Source organism: Mirounga angustirostris, unplaced genomic scaffold (genome assembly GCF_029215605.1).
Source record: "Mirounga angustirostris isolate CCGP_5_RB_7025 unplaced genomic scaffold, mMirAng1.0.hap1 SCAF_1, whole genome shotgun sequence".
In the NCBI taxonomy this organism is placed as follows: Eukaryota; Metazoa; Chordata; class Mammalia; order Carnivora; family Phocidae; genus Mirounga; species Mirounga angustirostris.
In genome coordinates this window covers 45,151,834-45,178,025 of record NW_026991709.1, presented here as the reverse complement: position 1 = coordinate 45,178,025, position 26,192 = coordinate 45,151,834, and the positions used below count along the sequence as shown (strand labels likewise).

Sequence of the window (26,192 nt, the reverse complement as noted above, 5' to 3'; positions counted from 1 at the left end):
TCCTTTTCCTCACTTTCTCTCCCTTCCTTTTCCTTCTAGACATGCCAGCCACTGTGTTTAGGTCTAAAGGAATGAGCATGGCTTTCGTTTTGTTTTCTTTTGTTTTGCTTGCCATGTTAATAAATCTGGATTATAATAAAAATATCAGAGAGAACACATTGAAAGATGAATTTTGCACCAGGGGAACTCCTATACAAGCTTGATATATGATTTACCCCTAACAGAGCTGACTTCAATATGTACTTTTGTTCAGTTAGACATCCTAGGGGCTATTCAAAATCTAGGAAATGTTTTTTTGTGTTGACATTGAAACTTTTCTTTATGACAAAGTACTGCTTTTCCATGTAATGGACATGGGTAAGAATTTACCATTTTCTGAATCCTTGTAACATCAATACTGTTCTTACATTATCTTGAGTAGATGTTTTGTAGTCAAAATAAAAAGCAAAGTACATTACCAATATAATGTCAAGTGGATTAGAAGGATTTTTATAGTCTTTTCTGAAAGACAGATCTTTCTGAGAAAGTCTTTCCTGAAAGACGTAGATCTTCCAGATCTAAATGTGATCTTGTGCAAGTTAACTCTCCAGACTGTTTCCTCAACTGTAAAATGGAGGTAAGCACAAGGTTGTGGTGAAGACGAAGTGAGGAGTACACTAAACACTTGGCATGGTCCCTGCCAGCAAGAACTCAAGTTTTGCTATTATTGTTAGTTTTGGACAAGTGTTAGACAAGGGGTACTTTGTTTGCATTTGCTCACGTGTCACCCGATAATCAGAAGTAGGCATTGGTCTCAATCATCTTGACAGAATGAAATAATTTCCTTTGGGACCTCTTTGGTTGTCTACAGAGCAAAGGACACAGGCCAGAGCAGAGATGTGCCCTTGAACCCCCGTGCCCAGTTGGTCCAGCCTGCCCACCCAAACGTTTCCAATAATGAGTCAGAAGTATACAGCCTTAGGCTGAAATTCTATAATTGCTTTTGTTCTTCTCTCCTATAGCTACAATCTCAAAGAATTTCCAGTATCCTCTTAAACCAGGATTAATTCTGCTCTGGGAGCAACGTGATATAAATTACAATACAAAACAGCACAGCATAGCATAGGGAGCTCAAAAGAAAGCGATGGGAGAACCTGGACCTTTAGCTTCCTAAACTTGGGCAGCTCGCCTTTCCTCTCTGGGCCTCAGTTTCCCCATTCATAAAAAGAACCCGGTTGTACTAGACTGTTGCCCCAAAGCCAGAGGCTCATCCCGCTCCCAACTCAAACCACCCCCTCCACACACACACACACACACACACACACACACACACACACACACACAAGAACCATATATGTCCTTTAACACTAAAGGGAAAAACATGCGGGCGTGAACACCGAACCCGGGCCGGGGCCCGGACGCCAGAAGCGCGCACCACCCACGCGGCCCGGAGGGGCGGGGGCGCGGCCGCGGGCGCAGAAGCCGGAGCGGGCCGCCTCCCAGCGTGCGCACGCCGCCCCGCCCCGCCCCGCCCCGGCCCGCCCCGCCCCCAGCCGCCGCCCCGCCCCCAGCCGCCGCCCCGCCCCCAGCCGCCGCCCCGCCCCCAGCCGCCGCCCCGCCCCCAGCCGCCGCCCCGCCCGCTCGCGGCCGCGCGCAACAGGCCGAGCCGGGTGAGTGGAGCGGCGTCCGTCCGCCGTGCCGCGCCGCCGCTGGCGGGGTCATGGGCGCCCTCCCGGCGCCAGGGCGCGGGTGCGGGTGGGGCCTGGGGGGAGACCTGAGAGCCGAGCCCCGGGGAGCCTCGCGGGCACGGGGCTGGCGGGCGCTGGTGCTTTCGGGACCGGGGACGCGCGCTGACGCGCTCCGTGACTCCGGGGACCCGGGCAGGGAGGGCACGCCGGGTCTGTTGCTGCCCGGATGGAGGGGTAGGGTCGCGAGTGACCTGGGCACCAAGAGTGGCCCCCGTGAGCCGCCGGTGGCCTGGACACTGGGACGAGCGCTCGGAAAGTTTGGAGGCTCGGTGGGGAGGGTGGCGCTCGCCCCGGCCGGGGAGCGCGGCCTCCACGTGGGCTGTGCTGCTGGCGTCAGGTCGGGCCTGGGCGGCAGGCGTCACGGTTGGGGAACCGGCAGCCCGGGCTGTGGGCAGGGCAGCTGCGGCCCTCTTGTCCCGCCCTGACTTTAAAATTCCAGCTGCCGCTTGCCGGGCACTGAGCAAGTGCGACTAGCCTGGCAGCCTGACAGTGGGTCGTCCAACAGGTTAGGAAGGCCAGGTGTTTTCAGGAAGCAGGGGCCTGGGAGTCCCAGGATGTGATTAGTCCACGAATTAGCTGTAAATTCGGCGCCAGGCCATTGATTTCACTGGACTCGCGTTTGAGTGGAGGAGCCTGATTTTCCCAGCCTCTGCCACAGTCTCGTGGGTGGATGGTTTTGCCTCTCTGGCCTCATCCTTTGTAACGTCGTGGGTCACCAAAATACATGAATGTGGTATAATCCATTTTCTCTTTAAAATACAACTAAGAAGATAACTGCCAATCACAGCTTTAGGTCACCAGGAGAACCACTTTTCCCTCTGGATAAACATTTCTGTTGGGCAAAAAAAAAATGTTTTAGGTCAGCCTAGGCGACCTCCTTACAGGTAATATTTCTATCCTGGATGTGCATTTAATTGAGCAGAATTTGACTATCATTCTCTATGTGAATGGATCTAAAATTCCTGTGGAGAATTTACTAGGTTAATGCGGTTTTCTAGGCCCCAGCTACCAATAGGCTTGATATGGGGCCCAGATGTGCATGTGAACAAGTGTTCTTGGTGACTCCCCTTTAGAACTCTGCTCTGAAGATTATAAAGACACACCTCCCGCCCCTGGGTGGCAGTAACCACTGAGGGCTGATGTGCCATTCAACTGACGGTGCAGTTGACTACCCAAGCTACAACGACCATCAGAATAATCCCCACTGAATAAACTTTGTTTTCCCCCAACGCTGTTTTGTGTAAGGGTTTGAGGATTTTTCTCTAAAATTATATACAAAACATGAAAAAGGAAAATTCAGCGAGCGTTTCTTGGGGACCCATGTGTCATGTTCTGTGCTAGGCTCTGGGAATGTGCAGATAGCTGTTGCTGTGTTGACTTCTTGTCAGTAAATATTACCAAGGAAAGAAGGTTAGGACACTTAAAAACATAAAGGCTCTGTCTGTATGTATTGGCTGTGGAATGGTTATCAGTATTGATTTTATTGTCGAGTTCATTCTTCAAAGTTGTTTAGATTAGTTTTTCTATGGATGGCTAGTACAATATGAACTGAGTTGATTTAATCTTTTTATACTTTAATGTTTATAATCAACTCAGATTGGAAACATTTGTTTTTATTTTAAAAATTGAAATATAATTGATAAATAACAGTGTCAGGTATACAACATTTGCTATTTGTGTACATTTAGTGATACGAATTGCTTTTTTTTTTAAAGATTTTTACTTATTTGAGAGAGAGTGAGCAGAGAGGAGAGAGCACAAGTCAGGGGAGGAGCAGAGGGAGAAGGAGGAGCAGACTCCCCATGGAGCAGGGAGCCCGATATGGGACTGGATCCCAGGACCCCGGGATCAGGACCTGAGCTGAAGGCTGCTGCTTAACGGACTGAGCCACCCAGGCGCCCCCCAATTGCTTTTTTAAACTTTTTTTTTTTTTTTTCTGTAGCTTTATAAAAATATTTACTCAACTTCTGTTTGAGTGGTCTGTGAGGTTTATGGTCAGGCTTATATTGGCTCTACTTCTCTAGATAAAGGTTTTTTTCTTGTTTAATTACTATATTTTTGAGATTCTAAGATAGGCTTTTTTACTTTTTCTGAAATTGTGATGCATCTTAAGATTTTTACATGTTTAATGTGGTAGGGTATGTCATCTCTTCTCCCCTCCACCCCCAAAAGCTGTTAAAAAGAATGGTTGTCTTATAATACGGTAGTGTGAAAATCAGAGAAATAGTATATTTACCCAGTAACCTCTAAGCCAGTTTCCAATTAACTGAGCCTCAAATAATTTTTTTTTTTTTTAAGATTTTATTTATTTATTTGAGAGAGAACACATGAGAGGGGATAGGGTCAGAGGACGAAGCAGACTCCCTGCCGAGCAGGGAGCCCGATGCGGGACTCGATCCCAGGACTCCAGGATCATGACCTGAGCCGAAGGCAGTCGCTTAACCAACTGAGCCACCCAGGTGCCCGAGCCTCAAATAATTTCAATATGAACGTAGAGAAACAAGAAATGATGTAACTTTTGGCAGTATAAGTAATGAAATTTATATTCTAACAAAAGCATTTGTTATGCAGTGCTGGGTTTATTTTATTAGTGATTGTAGGTGGGAAAAATGCTTTAAGTGATTTTATTTTTGGCTTACGTATTTTGTGCACTTTGTTTAACCACACTTCCTGGTGAATGTGCTCATACTGTATTTATAAATTGTGCTTAAAGAAAAGCCTTTCATTGGCATCTTCCTGCTGTCCACATCCCTTAAATAAATTTTAAACTGACCAGTTGTGAGAGATAAGAGATGTATGGCTTAATATGAAATTACTTTTTCATTATAGGGTACCTTAATGATACAAACCTTCTGAACCAATTTAACACTTTTTCAAAATTGGGAGCAATGTGTTGGGGGTCTCTAAGACCATCCCTAGGTTCAGTGATTTGCTGGGACTCACAGCTGATTTATTATAACAATAGACAGTGCTTAATTGGCCCAGCAACTAGTTGTGACAATACGTGTGAAATGTTGCCAACCAGGGAAGCTCATCAGACACTTCAGAACTCAGGGTTTTTACTGGGGGCTGACCACGTAGGCATCCTCTGCCTGGCACCAAGCCCCAACCAAAATTCCAGACTCCCAGAAGGAAAACAGGTGTTCATTATAAACCACAGTGCACAAAAAATTTAGGCACAGTGAGTCACTCTTCTCCGTTAAAGGTGGTGGGAATGCTCCTGAAATCTAAGTTCTCAGACAATAGCCATACACGGGGCCTTTCGAAGGATAGGCCTCTTCTGCACTAGCTCTGCTCTGAACTGAATCTCTTCATGTCTCCTTGTTTCTACACCGCATCTGGGTTCCAAGTATTGGCAATACTTTGTCTCACTGAAGCCTTGATTCTTTAGTTGAGAAATCAAACTGGTCTGAGAACTTAAGAGGAATAGGGAACATTTTCAGAAAATGTGACTTATGGATGACATATCCTAAAACACCGAAATTTTTTTTTTTTCCCTAAGCTTAAGCCCTTACTCCTCCAATGCAAGCTTTTGGTGTCGATTTGTATTCGTTTTCCACCTCAGTCCTGTGTTTTCCTATCAAAGGCACTTGATCTGAGCTGTTCATGGGTACAAAGTTTAGAAGCTAAAATGAGGCCACTAGAGTCGTATATTTTGATGTTTCCACTTCCTAAATTGTTCAATTTACATTTGGGTTGCATTCATTTATAAATTAGTTGTTGCAGTGTGTAACACTTATTCCAGGGTACTTTCTTGCCAGGCCAGACCACTAATTCTACTTAGTCCACTGTGTAGCTGAAATACAACTTAGTTATAATAACAAAAGAGCAGAAAACCGTGTTCTTACAGTCCTGCTAGCCCTACAAAACAAAACCATAACATCTATTAGTTACTGGACTCTGGGACAAATAGGTTTTTATAAGCATAATGGTTCTTAGCCTTTTGGGGGGGCCAGGGACTCCTTTAAGAATCGAGTGAGAGCAATGTGCCTACCCCCCAAATCTATAGATATACATACACTTTGCAATAGAATCTTGCAGTTTCTGGAAATTCATGTAATTTGAAATATCATTCTTGAGCCCCAGATGAAGGACAGCTGCATTGTAAGGGTAGCAGTAGTGTGGTTTGGGGGCAGTTCTGAGAGAGGCTCAGCGATGCTGGGGAGTGTCGCTCCTCAGGTGTGGGCCCGGGACCAGCAGCAGCATTGTTACCTGGGAGCTTGTTAGAAATGCAGAATCTCAGCCCTGCCTCAGATCTAGATGCCCAGGTGATGGGCGTGCGTGTTAAGGTTGGGGGGAGTGCTGTGTCTGAGGTTCCTGATGTTGGTATTTTATTGTATTTTATTTTAGTTTAAAAGTTAAAGCTTTTTAAAGATGGGGTATAACTATCTTTAGCTTTTACTTAGCAGCCTCTTTTTTTTTTTTTTTTTTAATGGGGGCGGGGGTTTCCGATAAAGTAGCTATTTTCAGGAGTAAGCTGCGAATCAAAAGTGAGGAGGTTCAGGTGGTAAGGAAGAGACTTGGGAGCAGGCAGCTTCTCGCTCCAGCCACCAGGTGCCCAGGGCACGTTGGCCGCCTTCCTGCACAGCCTGGGGGCGGTGCTGTGCCCAGGAGCACTGGTGGTGGGCCCCTGTTGGTAGTTCTTGAGGCGAGTGTTTGTAACTCAAGAGTACATCTAATTAGGTTTGGGACCTGGTGCTGACTGATGCCAAATTCAGGATTTTCGACTTCTGCGTCAACGGCCACCAGCTAAAGCTGTGACCAGGAACTGCCACGATCGCAGAACCATTCATTTGGGATCATTATACCTCCTAATAAACAAACAACGAATTTCACGACTTCGTGCTTATGTACAAGAAAAACAAGCTTTCCTTTAGATGGATATGTAATCTGAGTGGTGGTTGAGGCTGAATCCTATCTTGGAAGATGCGGTGTTGGCGGGAGGCGCGATCACATCCTGAAGGAGATGGCGTTGACTTCCGAGTTCTCCTGAAGGCTACTGGCCTCGCAAGCTGTGTGTGCGTGGTCTGCTGACATGAACGCTGGCACTCCTGGTAAACCTAATCACGTGTGTGCTTCGTTCTCCGGTAGGTCCGCTTCCTCACTGAGGACAGAAGGATGCCGAAGAAAGCAAAGCCCACGGGGAGAGGGAAGGAAGAGGGATCTGCTCCCTGTAAGCAGCTGAAGATGGAGGCAACTGGCGGACCCTCCTCCGCTTTGAATTTTGAAAGCCCCGGTGATCTCTTTGAAAGCTTAATCTCGCCCATCAAGACAGAGACTTTTTTCGGGGAATTCTGGGAGAAGCAGCCCCTTCTCCTTCAGAGAGATGACCCTGCAGTGGCCACATATTACCAGTCCCTGTTCAGGCTGTCGGATCTGAAGAGTCTCTGCAGCCGGGGTGTGTACTATGGAAGAGACGTAAATGTCTGCCGCTGTGTCAACGGGAAAAAGAAGGTTTTAAATAAAGATGGCAAGGTGCACTTCCTTCAGCTGAGAAAAGATTTTGACCAGAAAAGGGCAACAATTCAGTTTCACCAACCTCAGAGATTTAAGGTAACAGGTTCTCCCCATGACAGAATCATTTTATGGGTTGAAGTGCTAACGTTTGGCCACAGGTCAGCTCAGGGATGAACCTGTGATGATTAGCGTCCTGCCAGTTTGAGAGGAGGTACCACCTGTTTGCTCTTTAAATGCATCCCAGATTAGGAGATCCTGTGTTATCTCTTGGCTAAACTGTTAGGATCGCCCAACAACTCCGGGGACATGATCATCGCACTGCAAAAACTATATTGCAAGTTTATAAATTAACATTAAACCTCCAGGAGCATGTTCTGTGGGGTGGTTTATGTTTTGGTGTATGGTAGACCTTTCTACTTGGTTTGTCCTGTCATTATAATTTAAGGCGTGATAGTGTCAGGGTGATCATTTTCTTCTTGAAGTTGCTTCCCTTTACTACTTAAAACGAGCTAAGTAGAGGCTTCAGAGCTGTGACCAGATCAAGTACCAGATGCATGTTTAAGAAAGAGACTTTACCCTCATTAACAGCCGCCAGGTAGCTTTGAGGGTGTGGGTCCTGGAACTACTCCCAGGAAGGCAGTCATAAGTAGAAGATAGCTTTGATTTGCAAGTCTGGGAGAGTGGCTCACTTTTTATTTATTCTGTATCAGTGCTTAACATTCAAGAAATAATTAGCCTCCTCTCTCTTCAGTTTCTGCTTCATAAATGCCATCTTAGCTAATCTGCTTTTGTAGAGGTTTGAGATCTTTACATGACAGGTGGCCCAGAACAAATGAGGGTCTGTTCTCAGTTCAGAAATCCGCTTTCATGACCCATGGCTGAACCAAAATGGCAGCATGGGAGGAGGAGCAGGAGAGCGGTCCATGAGGTTCCATGGTGAGGATTCTGGCTGTGTGATGGCTCCTGGGACTTTGTCATCAGTTATAATAACGTTTCCAATGGCTGAACTCTGTTGCTTTGGTAGAGCCCATTGGCCAAATTTTCCTCTCTTGTCTAAAGGATCTTGAACCTATTTGTGCCCTGGATAAAGTTAAGTACTCTTAGATGTTTCAGTATAAGTCCTGATTCCAGATAGTCCATCTCATGCAGTCATAAGAGGTTGAAATGTTTCTGGAATGCCAACCTTTTGGCCCAACACCCAAAAAGAATTTATAAATAACCTGCCAGACCAAGTCATGATTTGAATTCAGGAAATATGGACACCATGGTCTTCTCTCTAAGCTGGTCCTTGACTCTTTCCTTGGCTTCTAGAAGCAGCACTTTTTTAAAAAGCAGGTTTTAGACACCTAATAACTATGAACATAAAAGGTCAATGAAGTTGATTATATGTAATTTGGTCACAAACCAGTAGAAAGTTATTATTTGGCATATGTGTGGTGTCCTTAGTGGCTGTCATTTCTGTTCTTAGCTAGGGAAAATCATCCTGGGCCTTTCCCTGTTCATCTCTTAAGTCCTGCACATTTCTCCTCTCTTTTTCCAGGTAGCCAAGAATGTATTTCCTTTGCCCTGTTGACTCAGCTCTTTGGCCAGGTTTACGAAAGTGGGAAGGATGAGCTTTCTCGGTCTAAACTCAGCTCCCCGGCTAGACTGGGATGCACCCTGCTTTTTCTCTTTCCACCACTTGAGAGACTTATAGGAGTTCACCCTCTTACAGTGGATGCTGGGTTCTAAATAGTTTATTATGAGGAGGTTTAGTGTTGTATGTGTGTTTAGGAACGTGCATATTGATATCAGGATAGAAAAAGTCGAGAGGCAGTTCATCACTGGCTAGGTTGAGAGAGTGGACAGTGCCTTGTTTATTGGGTTTCAGAATGTGCACAAGTTCTTATTCTAGTTGGTCGGGAAGTGAATAAGGAGGTAATCAGGGAACCCTAAGTTGTTCCCCACCTTCTTTGGATAATCCATGTCAAAGGTCTGGGTGAGTTTACCAAATACACGTGTTCACTTTTGAACTTTCTTTTTTTTATTATTTATTTATTTATTAGGGAGAGAACACAAGCAGGGAGAGGGGCAGAGGAAGAGGGAGAAGCAGGCTCCCCACTGAGCAAGGAGCCGGATCCCAGGAGCCTGAGATCATGCCCCGAGCTGAAGTCAGACGCTTAACCTACTGAGCCACCCAGGCGCCCCACTTTGGAATCTTCTAACAGACATTTGAAATAGGGCATTCATTGTGGTCTCTATTTTACATGTGAAAAAAACGAGTTCAGAGCTATGGACCTTTTCCATAGCTGCTAAGTAAGGACTTCTGACTCCAAATCTGAGGCATTTTCCTGTGATACTCTTAAAGATGTTAATTGAAATGTAGCAGGGTTTTGGCATGTTTGTTTTTGCCTTTCTTTAGTAAAGGTGTACCCATGGGCTTCTGGTCCCAGAAGCAGTTGCATTCAGTTTTGATTGTTATGGGTAGGTCAGTGGAGAGAGGAGGTTGTACCCACCGAGGAAGAGGCTTCCACCTTCCCTTTTCACTGCTCTGGGGTCCTCCTTGGCATCTCCAGACATAGCTGGGAATCCTGACCTAAAGAAGAAAGGTCGTAAGAGCATTGTTTGTACCTAAGTTCAGTGTTGGTGAAGCCCTAACACTTGTATACTGCCTTGCAACTGAAGTAAGTTCGCAGATAAGTTGTTTTATCAGTCTTAGTGGGGGAGTCCTCATTTTACAAATAAAGACGCTAAAATCATTTAGTTTGTAGCTACAACTTGGATTGAGGTGGTTTGACTTCCTGTCTCTTTCTACTAGGCTATACTTGGCAGATTGAGAAGCTAAATGTCCAGGAGAAATGGAAAAATTGTGCAATTGATCGACCCAGATGCTTGAGCTGGGAACCATAAAGTCACCCATATGGCCCTGAGATGCCTCTCAGGCCATCAGAAGGAGAAGCCCTGGTTTTCTAATGGTTCCAGTTACCGTATAGATGTAATTACAGAGCCAGGTCCTGCTGGCCCTTCCCTGGTATAAATTAGGTGCTTTGAGAGCTCTCTTAACTCTTTGGAGCTATTCAGAAGCCATTAAATTATTCTTCCTCTGTTAAGTAGAACCCTTGATCTATAAATAGAGTAGCCCAGTCATCTTCCTAAAGATGTCTCCCAAAGCTTTTTTCATACTGACCTAACTCTTTCCCACTTGATACTTTTAATACTGTAGATCCTTTTTCAGTCAAATGGTAGGATTGACTCTCAAGCTGTGGTCATTGGTTGACTCACCAAATTTTTAAAAATGCATTTGAGTGTCTTGTGTGTGCCGGGCACTGTACATTCATACTTGAGACTGAATGTCTTCAGTATCCGTTAGTGTCCTCGTAGGTGATTTGTGTTTTCTTTAAGATGATTCCTAAAGGGGCAGTATAGGGCCACGGCTAAAGGGCGCAAGCCAGGCTGCCTGGATTTCAGTCCTGGCTCCGTCATATATTAGCCGTGTGTTCTCGTGCTCCAGTGTCCTCATCTGTGAACCGGACATTACGGTATTGCTCTCCTTACAGGACAGGGTTGTTGGGAGGGTTATAGAACCAGTATACGTAAAGCACTTAGAGACGGCCTGGCGGAGAAGAAGTGCTAATATCCGCCTGGCCTAATTGCTACCTCCCCTCTCCTTATCCACTTGGGAAAATCATTCATATTCTCTCTCTCTCTCTCATGAACTACTGTAGAACTCTCCCTGCACACACACCTACACCCCTCTCCCTGCAAAAAAAACCCTTGTTCTTTAACAAGTCTTTCCCACTTTAGTAGGGTGAACCAGGCACTAACTGCCCAGCCAAAGCCAGGAGGCTTTTAATCCCCTTCCCCTCCCGCACCCTGTCCTACTTGGTCCCTCACAGCCCATGGCGCTTCCAGGGTGCATCTCTGCCTCTCCTTCTCCCTCACCACCCTGCTCATCTCCCACCTGGGCTGCTGCTTTAGTAGCTCCCGACTGATGTCTCTTGCTTTTCTCCAGGCCACTCTCCACACAGGAACCAGAGTGAGCTGTCAGAAATGTACATTAGATCGTGTCATTGCCGTGCTTAAAATCCTGCGTGACTCCTGATTGCCTGCCTTGCTAATTTCTCAGTTTTCTGTAGTGTTCTGCACTAGGATGGAAGATTCTTGAGGGCAGGGGTGTTGGCTCTTTAACTGCTGAATTCTTGGGTATCTGGAACATAAGAGCTGTGCAGTAAAGACTGGCTAGGTGAATAAGAACATGTTCTTCCTCTTGTTTCTGACATATTTTTCACCTCTTCTCCCACCTTCCTTCCTTCCTTTCTTTTTAAGGATGAGCTTTGGAGGATCCAGGAGAAGCTAGAATGCTACTTTGGCTCCTTGGTTGGCTCGAATGTATACATAACCCCTGCAGGATCCCAGGGCCTCCCACCCCATTATGATGATGTGGAGGTAAGAGGAAGAACATTGTTCTGCTCGGGTAAGGAATCACTGCGAGCCTGGGTTAGATGTCGGTTCAGTTCAGCTCTCTGAGCTTCTTGCCGTGTGGTCCCGGAGATCTTGACCTCACCCAGATGTTGGGTCAGGTGAATCCTGCCAAACTGGTTTCCTGCTCATTCTCAAAGGGGAGAGATGGTTTCTAACTTTACTAATATAAAGAGCTACACATTCCTATGAAACAGGTATTTATTGAATTTGTCTACAGAAAAGCGTGATTGGCTTTTTCTCTGATTTCACAATGCACGAGTTTTAGTAAAGTGAGGTCACAAGTAATCCTTACATCTGCTTTCATTTCATCCTCTTTTTGGAGCTGCCAAAAATAGATAATTTTTTCCATTTGTGAAAATCTTGGGGTGGCTTGAATGAAGGTCATGGTCTCACTTCGGCACTGGCACCTTGACAAGTGTTGATTCACTCTCATGTGGCTGCTGAACAAGTTCATTCTCCGTCATGGGTAGTCCATCGTTTTCTTTTTATGCTAATGCAACGGTATGAACACAGAGTTATTAGTAAAAAGCCCCTTCTTGCCCCTTTGAAAGCAATTTCATACCAATACATTTCCCAAAAGTTTTTGTTTTTGCTGTTATAATATTTTATTTTATTTATTTATTTTTAAAGATTTTACTTATTTATTTGAGAGAGAGAGAATGAGAGAGAGCACATGAGAGCAGGGAGGGTCAGAGGGAGAAGCAGGCTCCCTGCCGAGCAGGGAGCCCGATGCGGGACTTGATCCAGGGACTCCAGGATCATGACCTGAGCCGAAGGCAGTTGCTTAACCAACTGAGCCACCCAGGCGCCCTGCTGTTATAATATTTTAAACAGAGCTTTAAAATATCTTTGGCTGAATGAAGAATAAAGAACTTGAAGTTTTCCTCTCTGCCAAGGATGATACTCAGGATTTTAGACCCTGAGGAATATCTGAAACTTGGCTTTTCCATCAGAGATTATGGGCTCTCAGCTGTCTGATAGAAGATTTAAAGGCAGGAGATGTGGGGATATAAAGAACCCAGTGAGGCTTTATTACAGTGAAGAGAATGAATATCCTTCCAGTATCAGGGTTCATGATTACCTGTTTTTAAAAGTGAAAACCAGCAGTGGCAACTTTTAAGTATAGAGTGAAGTGCCTCACTAATCTCTCATTTTTATTTTTTTACCTGAAATTTGTAATCCATCTAAGCCTTTGCAGGGCTAATCCTCTAGCAGCCCTGGGCCTCGTGAGTTGTCAGGAAGCTCGCTGACACTCCTGGGCCCTGTGGCTTCCGTAGGTCTTCATCCTGCAGCTGGAAGGAGAGAAACGCTGGCGTCTCTACCACCCCACTGTGCCCCTGGCCCGGGAGTACAGCGTGGAGTCCGAGGACAGGATTGGGAGGCCGGCGCTCGAGTTCACACTGAAGGTACGGGACTTCCATCATGGCCACTGCTTCTGACACAGGGTCCGGTCTGGGGTTTAGTGTGTGTGCGGGGGTCCCTGTGGGAGGAAATGCAAGAGCGTGGGCTCGGGCTGGCTCTCGCTCGCTAGCACATGCAGCTTCTAAAGGAGACTTGATGTTTGTACTGTAGAACTGAGCTGAGGAGACGTTAAGTTCATTTTCCAAACAAGTTGTCTCCAAATGTAATCCAAGTTCAACAGAAATGGACTGTGATTTCGTTGACCACCGACTTCTCTAGAGTACAAGTGGAAAGTTCGGCCTTGGGCAGCTTCACCAAATCTAAGCCAGCTGTCGGGACCGGGCTGTAGCTTGCCTAGGCGGAGCACAGCCAGGGACCCCTTAGTTTTTTTGTTGGGAAAATTCTAGCATGACCCACTTTCCTCCTGACTGTACAGTAGACTTTCTCTGCACTCCCCTTCCTTACCCCTGTGTATAGTCACCAAAAGAATAGTAATCCTCTTTTGGATATAGTAATTAAGGGCTCTTCCTCCAGGAAGCCAGGTGGCTTGAGCATGGTGACTGGTTGGCTGGCCCCCTGCTATAGAGAGTCTGTCTTTGAGCAGTTAGCCTGGATTGACCACAGCCAATCCCTAGCAGGTGAGTTTGCTGAGAAAAAAAATTGTAGAGGGATAAGAATAGGTCCATAATTCAACTTTATATGTTGAATTAAGATATAACAGCTCAAATCATTCTAAAAATTCTACCAACCTGATATACTTGCATATAGTTATTATTTTTGAGTTTCTTGTGTCTTGAACTTAATAATTAGTTATAATTACTCAATACTTTATGGCCCTTTCTTGATTTTAAAAACTTTGCCTGGCTTGCCTGTGACTGGGAGAAAAGATCTCCCTTTTTACGATGTGTGTTTATATTACAGGGGATTTAAATAGATACAATAAAGGTACCCTTCATTTTTTTTTTTAAGTTCTTGGTCAGCGGTCAACAAACTATGACCCATGGGCCAAAAATATGTCCTGCTACCTGTTTTGGTAAATCACGTTTACTGGAACACAGCCACAGTCCATTCCTTTTGCTGTCTAGGGCTGTGTTCACATCACACCTGCAGAGTTGGCTGGTTGCCACAGAGACTGCGTGGCCCGTGAGCCACAACTATTTACTGTGGAGCCCTTCAGGGAAGGAGTTCACCAACCCTCACTCTTGGTGAAGCATGTTTAATAGTCTCTTGGTTGATTATTTTTAGGCCAAAGACTAAGCTATCCATGGTCTCTGAGGCCAGGGCTGAGTTACCTAGCCTGACAACTGGCTACTTGCCATGCCCAAGAACGTTGATCTTTCTTGGTCTTCAGGTGTAGGTGGTGTGGGTTCTGCGAGGTGGTGCTGGGAGCCTGGGAGGAGATGGGGTGATACCCATTAATCACACCCATCCTATCTCAGTTCATTAAGAGCAGCCCTGAGTCTCCCGGGAGGAGAAAGACAAGCATTGTGTACCGTGGGTTTTTTTCCAAGTTGCACGTCTGTATACTTGTGGGTTTTAAATCGGTGAAGCTCTTCAAATGAAATCTCGTGTAAATGCCCAGTGTATGAAACAGAAAAGCTGAGTCACTCTGGGTGGGGTGGGCATAAAGGCCACAGTGAGGGTCTCCAAACCCGAGGTCTTGGGATGAAGACCCCTCCTGCAGTGGGAACACCACTCTGGTTTGGGGATCTGACACACCTGGGTTTGAATTCAGCTGCTGTCCCTTAAGAGCTGTGCATTCTTGGGCAAGTTACTTATCTCAGTCTCAGTTTCTCCTTTATTGCAAGGGAGATCATAATATTTACCTTGTAGTTTGTAAGAATTGAAAAATATGTTTTTGATGCCTCCTTTGCAATGAAACTCCTTGGAAGAGATGGCTCTATGTCAATATATTTATTGCTGCTTATCGAATTCCCACAAATTCAGTGGTTTAAAACAACACAGATTTATTAACTTATAGTTCTGCAGTTCAGCAGTCCAAAAGGGATTTGGTTTCACTTGGCTGAAATCAGGTGTTGGCAAGACTGAGTTCCTTCCAGGGGCTCTAGGGGAAAATCAATCTCCATGCTTTTTCCAGCTTCCAGAGGCCTCCTGCATTCCTTGGCTCACGGCCCTTCCTCCATCCGCCAAGCCAGCAACGTAGAGCCTAGTCTTTCTCCCGCTGCCATCTCTATGGTCCTCTCTTGCCGTACCCTCTTCCACTTTTAAGGATCCTTGTAATTACATTGTCCCTGCCTGGATAATCCGGACTAATTTCCCTTGTCAGCGCCTTAATTGGCCTTGGCCGTGTGCCCTAAATATTTATAGGTGCCTGGGGTTAGGACGTAGATGTCTTCGGGGACCCAGTCACCGGTCTTCTCTCCTGCTCGTGGGCACTCCTCCCCACAGGCTTTCGTCCTCACCATTCCTCCAGAACCATTCTCCCCAAGGTTACCGGGCAATCCATGTTGTCAAGTACAGTGCTTACCTTCAAGTCCGCATCTCAGCAGCCCCCTGTCAGCCTCGTTGGACACAGTGGGTCACTCCTGCCTTCTGCACTGGGCTTCCAGGACGCCTCCCTCTCTTCTCTTTCCCACCTACTGGCTATTCTTCCTCATCCTCCATTGCTGTTTTGTCCTCAGTCTTTTTGTCTCTGAAAGTTAGGGTACCAGGGATTATTTCCTGGACCTCTTTCCTCAATCCACACCCACTCCCATGGTTTTAAATTTCCTCTAGACTGACCTACTTTCAGTGCTGTGTTCAGTCTCTAGCCCACATTTCTAAACTCTAGACTTATATCCAGCTGCCTATTTAATGTCTCCACTAAAAGGGTAAAAGGTATTGCCAATTTAATATTCTGCAAAGCAAACTCCCATTTCCCACCCTGTCCCCAGCCTCCTTCCCTGTAAATGCCTCACCATTTTCCTGCTTGTTCAGGACAAAACCCTTGGATATGGATCTATACAAAAGCCTCCTATTTGGTATCCCCATCACAGACTTTTCTGACGTAATGATGATCATAATGATCCTTTTGCGATCCATTGAACCCTTTGCCCAGACCTCCAGTGGTTTTCTTTTAAATCGAAAATAAAAGCCAAAGTCCTTAAAACAGCCCAGAAGGCCCTGTAATCTGGCCCCTCTGCTGCCTTCTCACTTCATCTCCCATCATTTCCACCCTCACTACTCTCCTGCCACATTGACCAATGCTTTTCAAAGGTGCCAAGCACATTTTCAACCTCAGGACCTTTGTACTGCTCTTCCCTCTGCCTGGAATCCTTTCTGCCCAGGTAGTCCCATGGCTGGCTTGCTCATTTCCTAAAGTCTCAACTGAAATGTCATTGTAGCGGAGTGAGGTTTCAGTGCCCATCCTGTATAAAAATGGCACCTCTTACCCCAGGCACACCCTGCCCTCCACATCACCTTATGAATCATTCCTCTCCTTCTGCTTCTTTTGCTTTCACTGCATTTACCACCACTTAACCTTATTTATTTACTGCTTTATTTTATCTGCCTTGCTTCAATAGAATGTTTTTATGGTATTGGTTGTCTCTTCTTTCTTCTCAAATGTTTGCTCTTTGTCTCAAATGAACTACAAAAGGGCAGACCTTATTTTGTTCAATGCTCTATGCCCAGTGCCTACCTAGCATGGTGCCTGGCGTGGGAGGAGGATGGAGATTGGTTAATCAAATGTTTGTGGTATGAATAAATGAATGAATGAAGGTCTCATTCAGAGGGGTGGCGCAGAGACATTCAGCAAGTGATAGCTATGATTGTGAATAAAGCATTTGCTTGAGGTAGTAATTTCCCTGTCAGTTTGGTGTCATTCAGGGTGAATGAGCCACCAAGATCACTCTTATGAATATATTTAATTGTATATTGTTTCTTGCTTTAAGGAAAATCTTAACATTAAGAAAAGGTTGGGTTTTTTTGTTTGTTTTTTTAATCTGCTATTTCTTTTTTTTTTTTTTTTAAGATTTTATTTATTTATTTGAGACAGAATGAGAGAGAGAGAGCACATGAGAGGGGGGAGGGTCAGAGGGAGAAGCAGGCTCCCTGCTGAGCAGGGAGCCCGATGTGGGACTCAATCCAGGGACTCCAGGATCATGACCTGAGCCGAAGGCAGTCGCTTAACCAACTGAGCCACCCAGGCGCCCTTTAATCTGCTATTTCTTGAGCTGCCCCTTGAGGGCCCACCCTCTTAACCAGTGAGCCAGACTGCTTCCCGTGGTTGCAGTTTTTTGGGTTTTTCATCTGGGTGGGATTAGGGAGGATGTAGCTTCAGGAATGATTTATGAAGGATACTTCTGTCCCCTGGCTTGGGCAAGACCTGGAACAGGGTAGAGGAGGTTCACCTGCCCAGGAGAATGACTGATCTCCAGTTACATTTAGTTTTTAGGTTCAAGTGAAGGGCTAAATGGTTTTTCATCTGTTCATCCAAACATTCGTTGAGCCTCTGTTGTACACCTGATGCCTTGGTAGTTTGGGCTCTGGGGAGTACATGATGGACCTTGACCCTGCCTGGAAGAGCTCACCAACCTGCTGGTGGAAGGGGGGGAGGGGCAGGTAGAAGAGTAATTACAGTACAACCACGTGGCCGTCACGGCTCCAAGAGCTCTGGAGATAGCATCTCCTTTAATCGTGAAAATAAGTCTGAATTTTGGGCCATTGCCTCCGTTTTACCGGTGAAAGAACTGAGGCTTCAGGGAGGGTTCAGTAATTTCCTGGAGTCACTAGCCAGTAAGTGGCAATGTCTGTTTGACTCTAAAGCTCCTACTGTTCACCACTGCCCCATTTGAAGGGTGGAGAGGGAGGGTGCAGGCTCCCCAGGGTGTCACCTGGATTGGGGCGGGACAGTTTCAGGGGCACCTGCTCTCAGCTTGTGAATAAAGAAAGTGACTTCAGGTACTGAAACCCTCTCCAAGATTGGGGTTCACAGTGACAGGCTCACAGGCATGGTGAAGGTAGACTAGTGGGACCCCAGGAGCCCAGCATACAGACCACCTCAGGAATCACAAAGTAGAAGGTTTCTAGAATGGAAAACTGAAACTCAGAGCCTATTTTTGTCTCTTTAAGACATAGAGGACTGAGAAGACATCCTCCTTATTAACTCCCTTCTCCCATTTTTTTTTTCCTTTCTTTAGCCAGGTGATGTCCTGTACTTTCCCAGAGGGACCATTCATCAAGCGGACACTCCTCCAGGGCTGGCCCACTCTACTCACGTGACCATCAGCACCTACCAGAACAAGTAAACACTCTCCTCCCAGCCTTGCATCCCAGGGGAGCGCAAGCTGTGTCCCATGGCAACCGTATGCAGAAGGGAATGAGGGAGTTGCCCTGCTGTCCTGCTTATCCAACCTCAGGGGTTTCATTCAGGCGCCCTTGCTAACTTCCGGTTCCTTTAGAGTCCTATCCATGCCATTGGCCCATCTGGGGTTCCTCCTGCGAATGTCATGAACCTGACTGTACAGAAAATGGGAGTTGCCCGGTGAGGGCTCCATGGTTTGGGAAGAAAGAACCACAGCTGTGGTGGTGTGTTATTGACTCCTGGCTGGACTTGCAGTCTCTCTCTTTTTAACATTTTTTTATTGCAGTAAAATATTTATAACGTAGAATATGCCACCTTGACCGTTTTTAACTGTACAGTTTGGTGACATTAATTATGTTCACACTGTTGTGCAGCCGTCACCACTGTCTGTTCCAGCACATTTTCGTCACCCCGCACAGAAACTCTGTGTCCATTGAAACCTCCGGATCTCTTGTAAGGTTTCCACTGTTCATACAAGTTCATGAAATGGAGTAGGGAAGCAAGTCTGGAACAGTGAGACCTAAAAGCACATGTGCTGAAAACCGTTCTGATTAAAATTGTGTTCCATTTCGGTGCGTGGCGCTTCCCAGGCCCTGGGCGACAGCGGCCTCCCTGTGGGTCCCTAACAATGGCGACCTTGCTAGCCCCGGGCGCGTTCAGACTGCCAGTCGTCGATGCCCGGCAGCTTGTGGGCACCAGAGCCTGTGCAGTGGCTGGGAATGTGGGCCTGGGACTGAACTCGCACCCTGGAGCTGGTGGTAGGAGGGGAGACGGATCGGGGAGTAGCAGTGGGATAGCTTCCATCGTGGGTTTGTAGAGGAGACTCCTGAGGAGCGCAGAGGAATGCGCTGAGCCAAGCTGGGGCATCAGGGAAGGCTTCAGAAAGGACTTGACGCCCAGGCTGAGTGAGTCTTAAAGGGTGAGTAAGCAGAGTGGGTCAGATGGTCAGACTGGGAAAGGCATTCCAGTCCCAGTGGACAGCAGGGCCCCTCCTACATTCAGAGCTATAACTTGCAAAACAAGTTGGTAAGCATGACTTCTGCTTCCTCATCTGGCGTTTCTGGGTGAAATGAGCCCCTGTGTTTAGAGGCTGACCAGAGGAACTAGCTGGAGCCTGGCCTACAGTTAGGGTAGTCCTTGCCCACAAGCAGACCAGAGCTTATATTATCCTTCCTTTATGAAAAATGCTCTTCTTACGGTGGCTAGGCAGATTCCTTGCATAGCCACGGGGAGGCTGGAACCAGGAGTTCCCAGTGGGTGCCGAGCAGCTCTGGGCCTTGGCAGCCAGTTTGGCCCCGTGGGTGTCCCCGTCGCTTCTGGTATCCTGCCGTTAATGTGACTCAGCTATTTCTCTTTCTGGGATTCTCTGTCTTTTGCATTCACTTAATGCCCCCAACTGGTTTTCTAGTAAGTGGTTTTTCATGCACTTATTTTCCTTCCTCACCTTCTGTTTACTCATAACATTGACTCATCCATAAGCCGTCATCAGTTACTTGTCTGACCTCCCTTTTTCTCACTAGACCTAATAGCTTCCACTTCTGCTAAACTCTTTCCCAATCCCAAGAGTGACGATCTGGTGGGCTGCCCCTGGGTCCCACCCGTGCCTTCTCTGGTCAGTTGGGGAGGGGGACGGGCGCCGTGATTGAGGAGCCTCGGGTCAGACTCTGACCTGTGCTCTATTCGGTGGTGCTGGAGCTAGAAGGGGACAGATTGGAACTCAGGAACCATTGCTCCCCAGAGATGTCCCTGTGCCGTGGGCCTGGTACCCCGGAAGGCACTGGCACGGTGAGGATTTGGGGCCTTTTCCTGACACCTCTCAAGGGGACGTTGTTGGGAACGTCTGGGATCTGGGTGTGGGACAGCAGCGGATTGATTTGGCTGTTTTACCAAAGTGAACCCCTCAAGAAATACTAATCTCAAAGTTTGGTCTAAGATCCATTCTGCCTCTAACCAGAACACAGAGCTCGGTTTAACTGCAGTGCCATCTCTCCATGAGCTACTGCCGCACGATTTCACCCAGGACCCTGCAAAAGAAGAGCTTATTTTTGTGCTGGTAAAAGAGCTCCAGGAGAAGGTTCATTCAATCAGATGGGAGGTTGGGTGTAACATTAAGTTGCAAAGTATGAGGACACCAAATGTAGACATCTTAGGGAAAGTGTCGCTCATGTGACTTTTTTCTTTGGGCACTTTTTTGGAAGGGAAGCATTAAAGTGTTAATTTTGCTTACTGAGTGAGAAGCAAAAGTCATACTGTGAATTCCCATTTTTGCACGTAGCCAGCAATTTGAAATCTGCTGGTGACACTGAGGGAAAATTATAAACAGCTAGAAATATTGAAAGAGAGCAACCCCACAGAGCGTTTCTTACAGTGGCACACATTTAGGAGCGAGCCGATTGTAAATGCCCCAGACAAAGTACAGGTAATTGAACACCGATGCTCATCCCTCGACGTTATTTTTGGCCACTGGATTCTACCCTTCTAAGCACTGCTGGAGTTTTAACAAGTTGCAAATCGATTGTTTTGAAATTGTTGATGTTGGATATTTCACTGAGGAAGAGTGCCCCTCTTTTATAAGGGAAAAAGGAAAATGTAATGTGTAACAGTCCAGGGATTTTACTGTTACCCTAAATGTATTTCTTTTTGAAATTTGAACATAAACTATTTTTTTTAGGTCCTGTGATTGTTAAAATTTCCTACAGAGTTCCTCTCATAGACACTTGTGTTACAACTAAAAACATTAAAAATAAATTGGGCCCTTGAACTTCCCACTTTACACCTGTATAGGATTGTGTGGTATCTTTTAAGAGAAGTCGTGAATAAAGCCTAGCCTCCTACCTTTTACCTTTCCACGTGAGTGTCTGGGAAAGGGGAGGGGAGAAGCAGTGTGATTGATGAAGGCCTTCAAGTTTTTTCGTGCTGAGTAATGTCACATTAATGGAACTCACAGCACCTGGGGAGTTGGAATGTAGTTTGTAGCTTCGGGATTTACTAAGTAATCAGTGTTTTATGTAGATTCTGTGGGTGTTCACGGTTTTCTTTCTTCGTGTGTGTTCCAGTTCGTGGGGAGATTTCCTTTTGGACACTATTTCAGGGCTTGTATTTGACACTGCAAAGGAAGATCTGGAGTTCCGGGCTGGCATACCCCGGCAGCTGCTCCTGGTAAGGAGTAAAGGCTCGGGGATCCAGGGGGGTCGGGGCAGGGGGTCAGTGGCAGCCCAGGCTAGCGGAAGCTGTGGCCTGCCTCCTAGGCAACCCCAGGATCCTTCTTTCCGCCAGTCAAGCCCAGCTCCTGGGCTGCATGCAGCACTGCACGGTCCGTGGGCCCCCAAGAGCCAAGGCTGTTGCGCAGGCAGCCCCTCTTTCCGCACGGCGAAGGCAGGGTGGGAACGCTGGCTGAGGAAGTGGCTGAGTCACTGAGGCACGTGGCCCGGAGAGCCACAGATTTGGCCACCGGCTTACGCAGGACAGACCAGCTGGAGATGCTGGCTGGTTATGCTCCGCGTACTGCTCTGGACACCAGGACCTGTGCGGGAAGTCCTGATGGAGTTCGGGCCAGGACTCACTTCGGGGTTTCCAGCAGGTGGACGCCATGGCTGTTGTGACGAGAAGGTTAAGTGGCTTTCTGAGGACCCTTGCTGACCGGCTGGAGGGCACCAAAGAGCTGCTTTCAGCTGACATGAAGAAGGATTTTGTTATGAACAGACTTCCCCCTTACTATATGGGAGACCGAGCCGAGCTTTCGACGCCAGGTGGGATATTTTGAGGCTTTCCTGGATGGGCTCCTCTTTGCGCAGATGGAAAGAAAGAAGCATTTTCGAATTAAGGTGGACCTAGATCTATCTTTAGCATGTTATGTTTGGATGAGACATGCTATAGCTTTAGGGATCCTGCATCTCATAAGTCTTTTGCAAAGAACTTGCGTCCCACTTGATGGGGAGAAAGAACCGTGTGATTGTGGATGAGAAATATGTGTATGGGCACTCTGGTATTCTCCATCTTCAGGAAGTTCTAAGAACTTGAACACAAGGTTGTCACTAACCTGCCCTGAGTCCCAAGTGACTATTTTGTGACTGGTTTAGGCTGCAAATGACCTAACACTTGGATAGATGGTGATAGCAGACCATCAGTACAACACTCCTGCAGTGGGACAAATGAATTTAGGACTTGTTGCAACAGGGAAGACCACACTGCTGGGAGTTGCGGGTGATCTAAGTAAAAGAGTGTTGGAAGGATTCGGGCTTGAGTTAGGTGATTTTTCAGGAGGGTTAAGAAAGCAGGGCTTTGTTCTGGGATGGCCGCTGTCAGAAAATGAGTGTGATTGGGTCTCCTGTAGGCAGGAGGAGTGAAATGAGGCTGAGGTTGCAATTAGTAAGGCAGGGGCAGCCGCTCAGATCAGCAGGATAGGGACGTTTGGTCATTTTTGAGGTTTGGATAGTGTTCTCGCTTTTGCCTGAGTTCTGACGTGCTGTTGGAGTGGCCTCGTTTTCGCCTTGCCCTCTCACAGAGTGGCCTGGTTGAATGTTGGTGTTCTGTGGAATCGTCTGTGTTCAACAGGAGACACCGAGACACAGCTGTGGGTACCAGGCCAGCTCTCCGGCTGCCTTTCTCCTTCTCTGTGGGGTTGAGAGGATTATTTTTGCTAACGTTTATAAAAGCTTTCTTTCTCATGGTTGAGACCCACTGAAATAAGACAATCTATAAGGTCGCCTTTAACATTGATTCTGCTTATAATTTTAGTATCATCTTTGGGGGAAGTTTGGAATTTGTTTTTGCACCTATTCAAAATAGCAAATTTTTACCAGCATGTATTTCAGTCTTTAGTAGAACAGTTTTCAGAGTATCAGCTTATGGCACAGAATATCTTACCTGAACCCTTCTTTGTCTTAGCCATTAGAGTCCATAACGCTATGTTCCCTCAAGACTGTTTCTTCAACCAGATGACCCTCTAAGGCCAGTCTGTTTTTAGTGGCTACTTTTTTACGAAGTTAAATCCAACTTGGAAAATACTTTTTTTTTTTTCTGTGAGCTTTATTAGGTGGCTTTCATGACACTACACTTGACCTACATGGATGGAATAAGTTGCCAGGGTTACAGAACTAGTCGTTGGTGAGATGGTGCGGTTTGAACTCAGGTAGTCCATACTTCTGGGCTCCACACGTAGAGCAAGCGGCAGACGGAGGCTGGAACCTGGGAAGCTAGTGTTGGGTGCAGGGTGCCCAGCGGCACTGTCTCTTGGGACAGCCACTCTGCTTCTGGGGCATGGTTTAGATCTATCAGATGTACCTACCAGCATCTATTGTTACTTACCTGTTACACGTCTACACTGTAAGAATGAGCTCCGTAAGGATGTAAACTATACTTCAGTATCATTATAAATACAGGGTAAGTCAGTACTTGAGTTGGAGGGCACCCCACATTTGGATTCACCGCACACAAGTCTGAGCCTGGGGTTCCTCTAGTGAAGGCTGGCTTTCTCTCTCTGGGTCTTCTAGGTGGACGGTTACCAGGGTTGGACAGCACAGTGAGACTGCAGTTTAAAGACCACACCGTCCTCACAGTAGGGCCGGATCAGGATCAATCTGTGAGTATCCAGAGAGGAGGAGGTTTCCTCTCCTCTCAGGACATTTCCATCACAGGCCTCAGGTTATCAAACTAACAGATGGCCCTTACCTTTCCAAACTCTTTGGGCATCCATCTGTTCTCCTTAGTGCCCTGACTTTACCTCAGAGGGTGCCCAGATCTCACTATGCCAAAGATGCCTGACTATTGGGCATTTGAGGCTTGCCCTCCTCCCCACAGATCCCTCCTTCATTTCCTTCATGTGGTGATGGACGCCTGGTCTCTGCCTCCTGGTTCAGGCCATACTGCTCTTGCTCAGACAACTGCAGACCCTTCCTTGTTCACACACCTCCCTCACGCACTCTCCCATCCTGCACCTTGCCCAGTCGGTCATTACATATGGTTTTGTTGATGTTCTTCTAGATCATGGAGAAGAAAATTTATATTATATAACCTTGCCACCTGGCCCCATGGTTTACTGATCCTAGACTCAATGGAAAACTTTTAGAAATTATAAATTCCCAGGCTTCACTTGGTCTGGGTTAGAGCTTCTGTATTTATTACCAAAGCTCCCTGTACAATCCTAAGGACCTTGGGAACTCTTCCATGCCCTATGACTTCACCTTCTTCCTCCTAGTCAGCTATCTTGGGAGGTGCTCCATGAATGAGTAGGGGGCTGTGAGTTGGGGGCAGCTAGATGTGTCCATAACCAGACTGTCACAGCCATCGGGGCCAGACCTGGGGAGGACTGGTTTATAATATATGTAGAAAACCTCAAAAGTATGCACTCCCTTGTATTCGTCTCTCAAAAAAAAAATTAAAAAAAATCCTAGTAACCCTTATCTAATAGGTGACAAGGACTGAGGTTCTGGTCACTGTAGGATGGATGGACAGGGAAGTAGACTATTTGAGAGGCTACTGTAATTGGAAGTTTTTATAGATCCCACAGCTGGTATTTCTCAAGAAGTAATACTCCGTGGTGTTCACAAATTGCCAGCTTATAACTGGGAATGTCATATACGGATATAAAAAAAAGTGCTGGCTGGATTAAATGAAATGAATGTTTCATTGATAAGTTGATAGGTAAGTGGTTGCTTTTTCATTAAGCCACATTTCAGATGATGCTCTATGAGCTACACTCTGTTTTATCTTTTAAAAAAAAAAGTGCCTATTTGCTATATACAAATAGTAATCTGAGGAATATAGTTTGTGTATATATATCCTAACTTTGTGCCAAAAAGATTCTTGGTGTTAAATTTTGTTATTGGAGAACCCTCCTTGTATTGACCTCCTCGATATTGTGTTGTTGACAGCTTAACTCTTACCTTTTTTTAAGGATGAAACTCAGGAAAAGATGGTTTACATCTATCATTCCTTAAAGAATAGGAGAGAGACACACATGATGGGAAATGAGGAAACAGAGGTCTGTTCCAACCTAAAATATCTTTACTGTGATTTGGTGATGGCTGGGAAGAATGTGTTACCTTTGATTTATGGGTGATGCGCTTTCTTATGACTGCAGCGTGGGCTTAACATTTCACACAATTGACAGAGCCCTTGCACAGGGATGATTAAGTAAGTCAGACAGTTCTGTGATATACGTACACATACACCAGCTTTAAAACATACGAGCTGGGACCCTGTAGCCTCGTAGGAAATGTGTAATGTCATAAATATGAAGTATTTCAAACGACTAATTTCTTAGGATATAAAGTAGGAGACCTTTCGTGAAGTCTAAGTTTTTATATGGGAATTGGCAAATTCTATACGTTATCTAGTTGTAAGGCTATCAGAAATACTGAGAACTATACAAGTTATGAAAATACCACTTTAATATTTTTTATCTGACTAGTGTATCCTTTTCCAGTCCCATGGACTTCGCTTTCCTTTATCACATATGGATGCACTGAAGCAAATTTGGGGTCACTCAGCTATTTCTGTCAAGGACCTGAAACTGGCTACAGATGAGGAGAAGGAAAACCTGGTGTTATCCCTCTGGACAGAATGCCTAATCCAGGTAGTCTAGGGCCTGTCCAGAATCAAGGGTGTACCGTCTCAGACACGTGCGCAAAGAAGAGCAACGATGTGCTGCTTCTGTCGACTGGGAAGGGCCCTACGACAGCCTTCCTCACCTTCATGGAAGAAGGGGGTCTCAGAAAGTAACCAAACCGTACTTTGGATAAACTCATTTAATCCAGTGTGGTAGAAAAGGCACAACTCCAGTAAATGGATCATTGAAATTTAAAGGTCGCTACCTGGCTTTGTCTTTGTTCTTTGGAAGA

At 46.2% G+C, this 26,192-nt stretch overlaps 1 protein-coding gene across 7 annotated transcripts; it reads left to right on the top strand.

Moving 5' to 3' along the window:
* The first annotated feature begins 1,582 nt into the window (after nucleotides 1-1,582).
* Nucleotides 1,583-26,156, top strand: RIOX2 (ribosomal oxygenase 2). 7 transcript variants are annotated; one of them, XM_064580582.1, is made up of 10 exons: nucleotides 1,583-1,649; nucleotides 6,819-7,280; nucleotides 11,490-11,609; nucleotides 12,923-13,051; nucleotides 18,188-18,291; nucleotides 21,408-21,510; nucleotides 21,932-22,100; nucleotides 23,844-23,932; nucleotides 25,247-25,333; nucleotides 25,778-26,156. In XM_064580582.1, the coding sequence occupies exons 2-10, from the start codon at nucleotides 6,846-6,848 to the stop codon at nucleotides 25,934-25,936; spliced, it is 1,395 nt and encodes a 464-aa protein (XP_064436652.1). In that variant the 5' UTR covers nucleotides 1,583-1,649; nucleotides 6,819-6,845; the 3' UTR covers nucleotides 25,937-26,156. The 7 variants fall into 7 exon arrangements, with proteins under 7 accessions (XP_064436652.1, XP_064436638.1, XP_045758664.2 ...); XM_064580568.1 differs by having other exon boundaries at nucleotides 25,763-26,156; XM_045902708.3 differs by having other exon boundaries at nucleotides 21,929-22,100.
* Nucleotides 26,157-26,192: the final 36 nt, after the last annotated feature.

Bases quoted from the DNA above. Each gene is read 5' to 3' on its own strand.
- RIOX2 (XM_064580550.1), top strand. From the start codon at position 6,846: ATGCCGAAGAAAGCAAAGCCCACGGGGAGAGGGAAGGAAGAGGGATCT. The intron at 18,292-21,407 runs GTAAACACTCTC...TGTGTGTTCCAG, and splicing joins ATCAGCACCTACCAGAACAA to TTCGTGGGGAGATTTCCTTT. The intron at 23,933-25,246 runs GTGAGTATCCAG...CCTTTTTTTAAG, and splicing joins GGCCGGATCAGGATCAATCT to GATGAAACTCAGGAAAAGAT.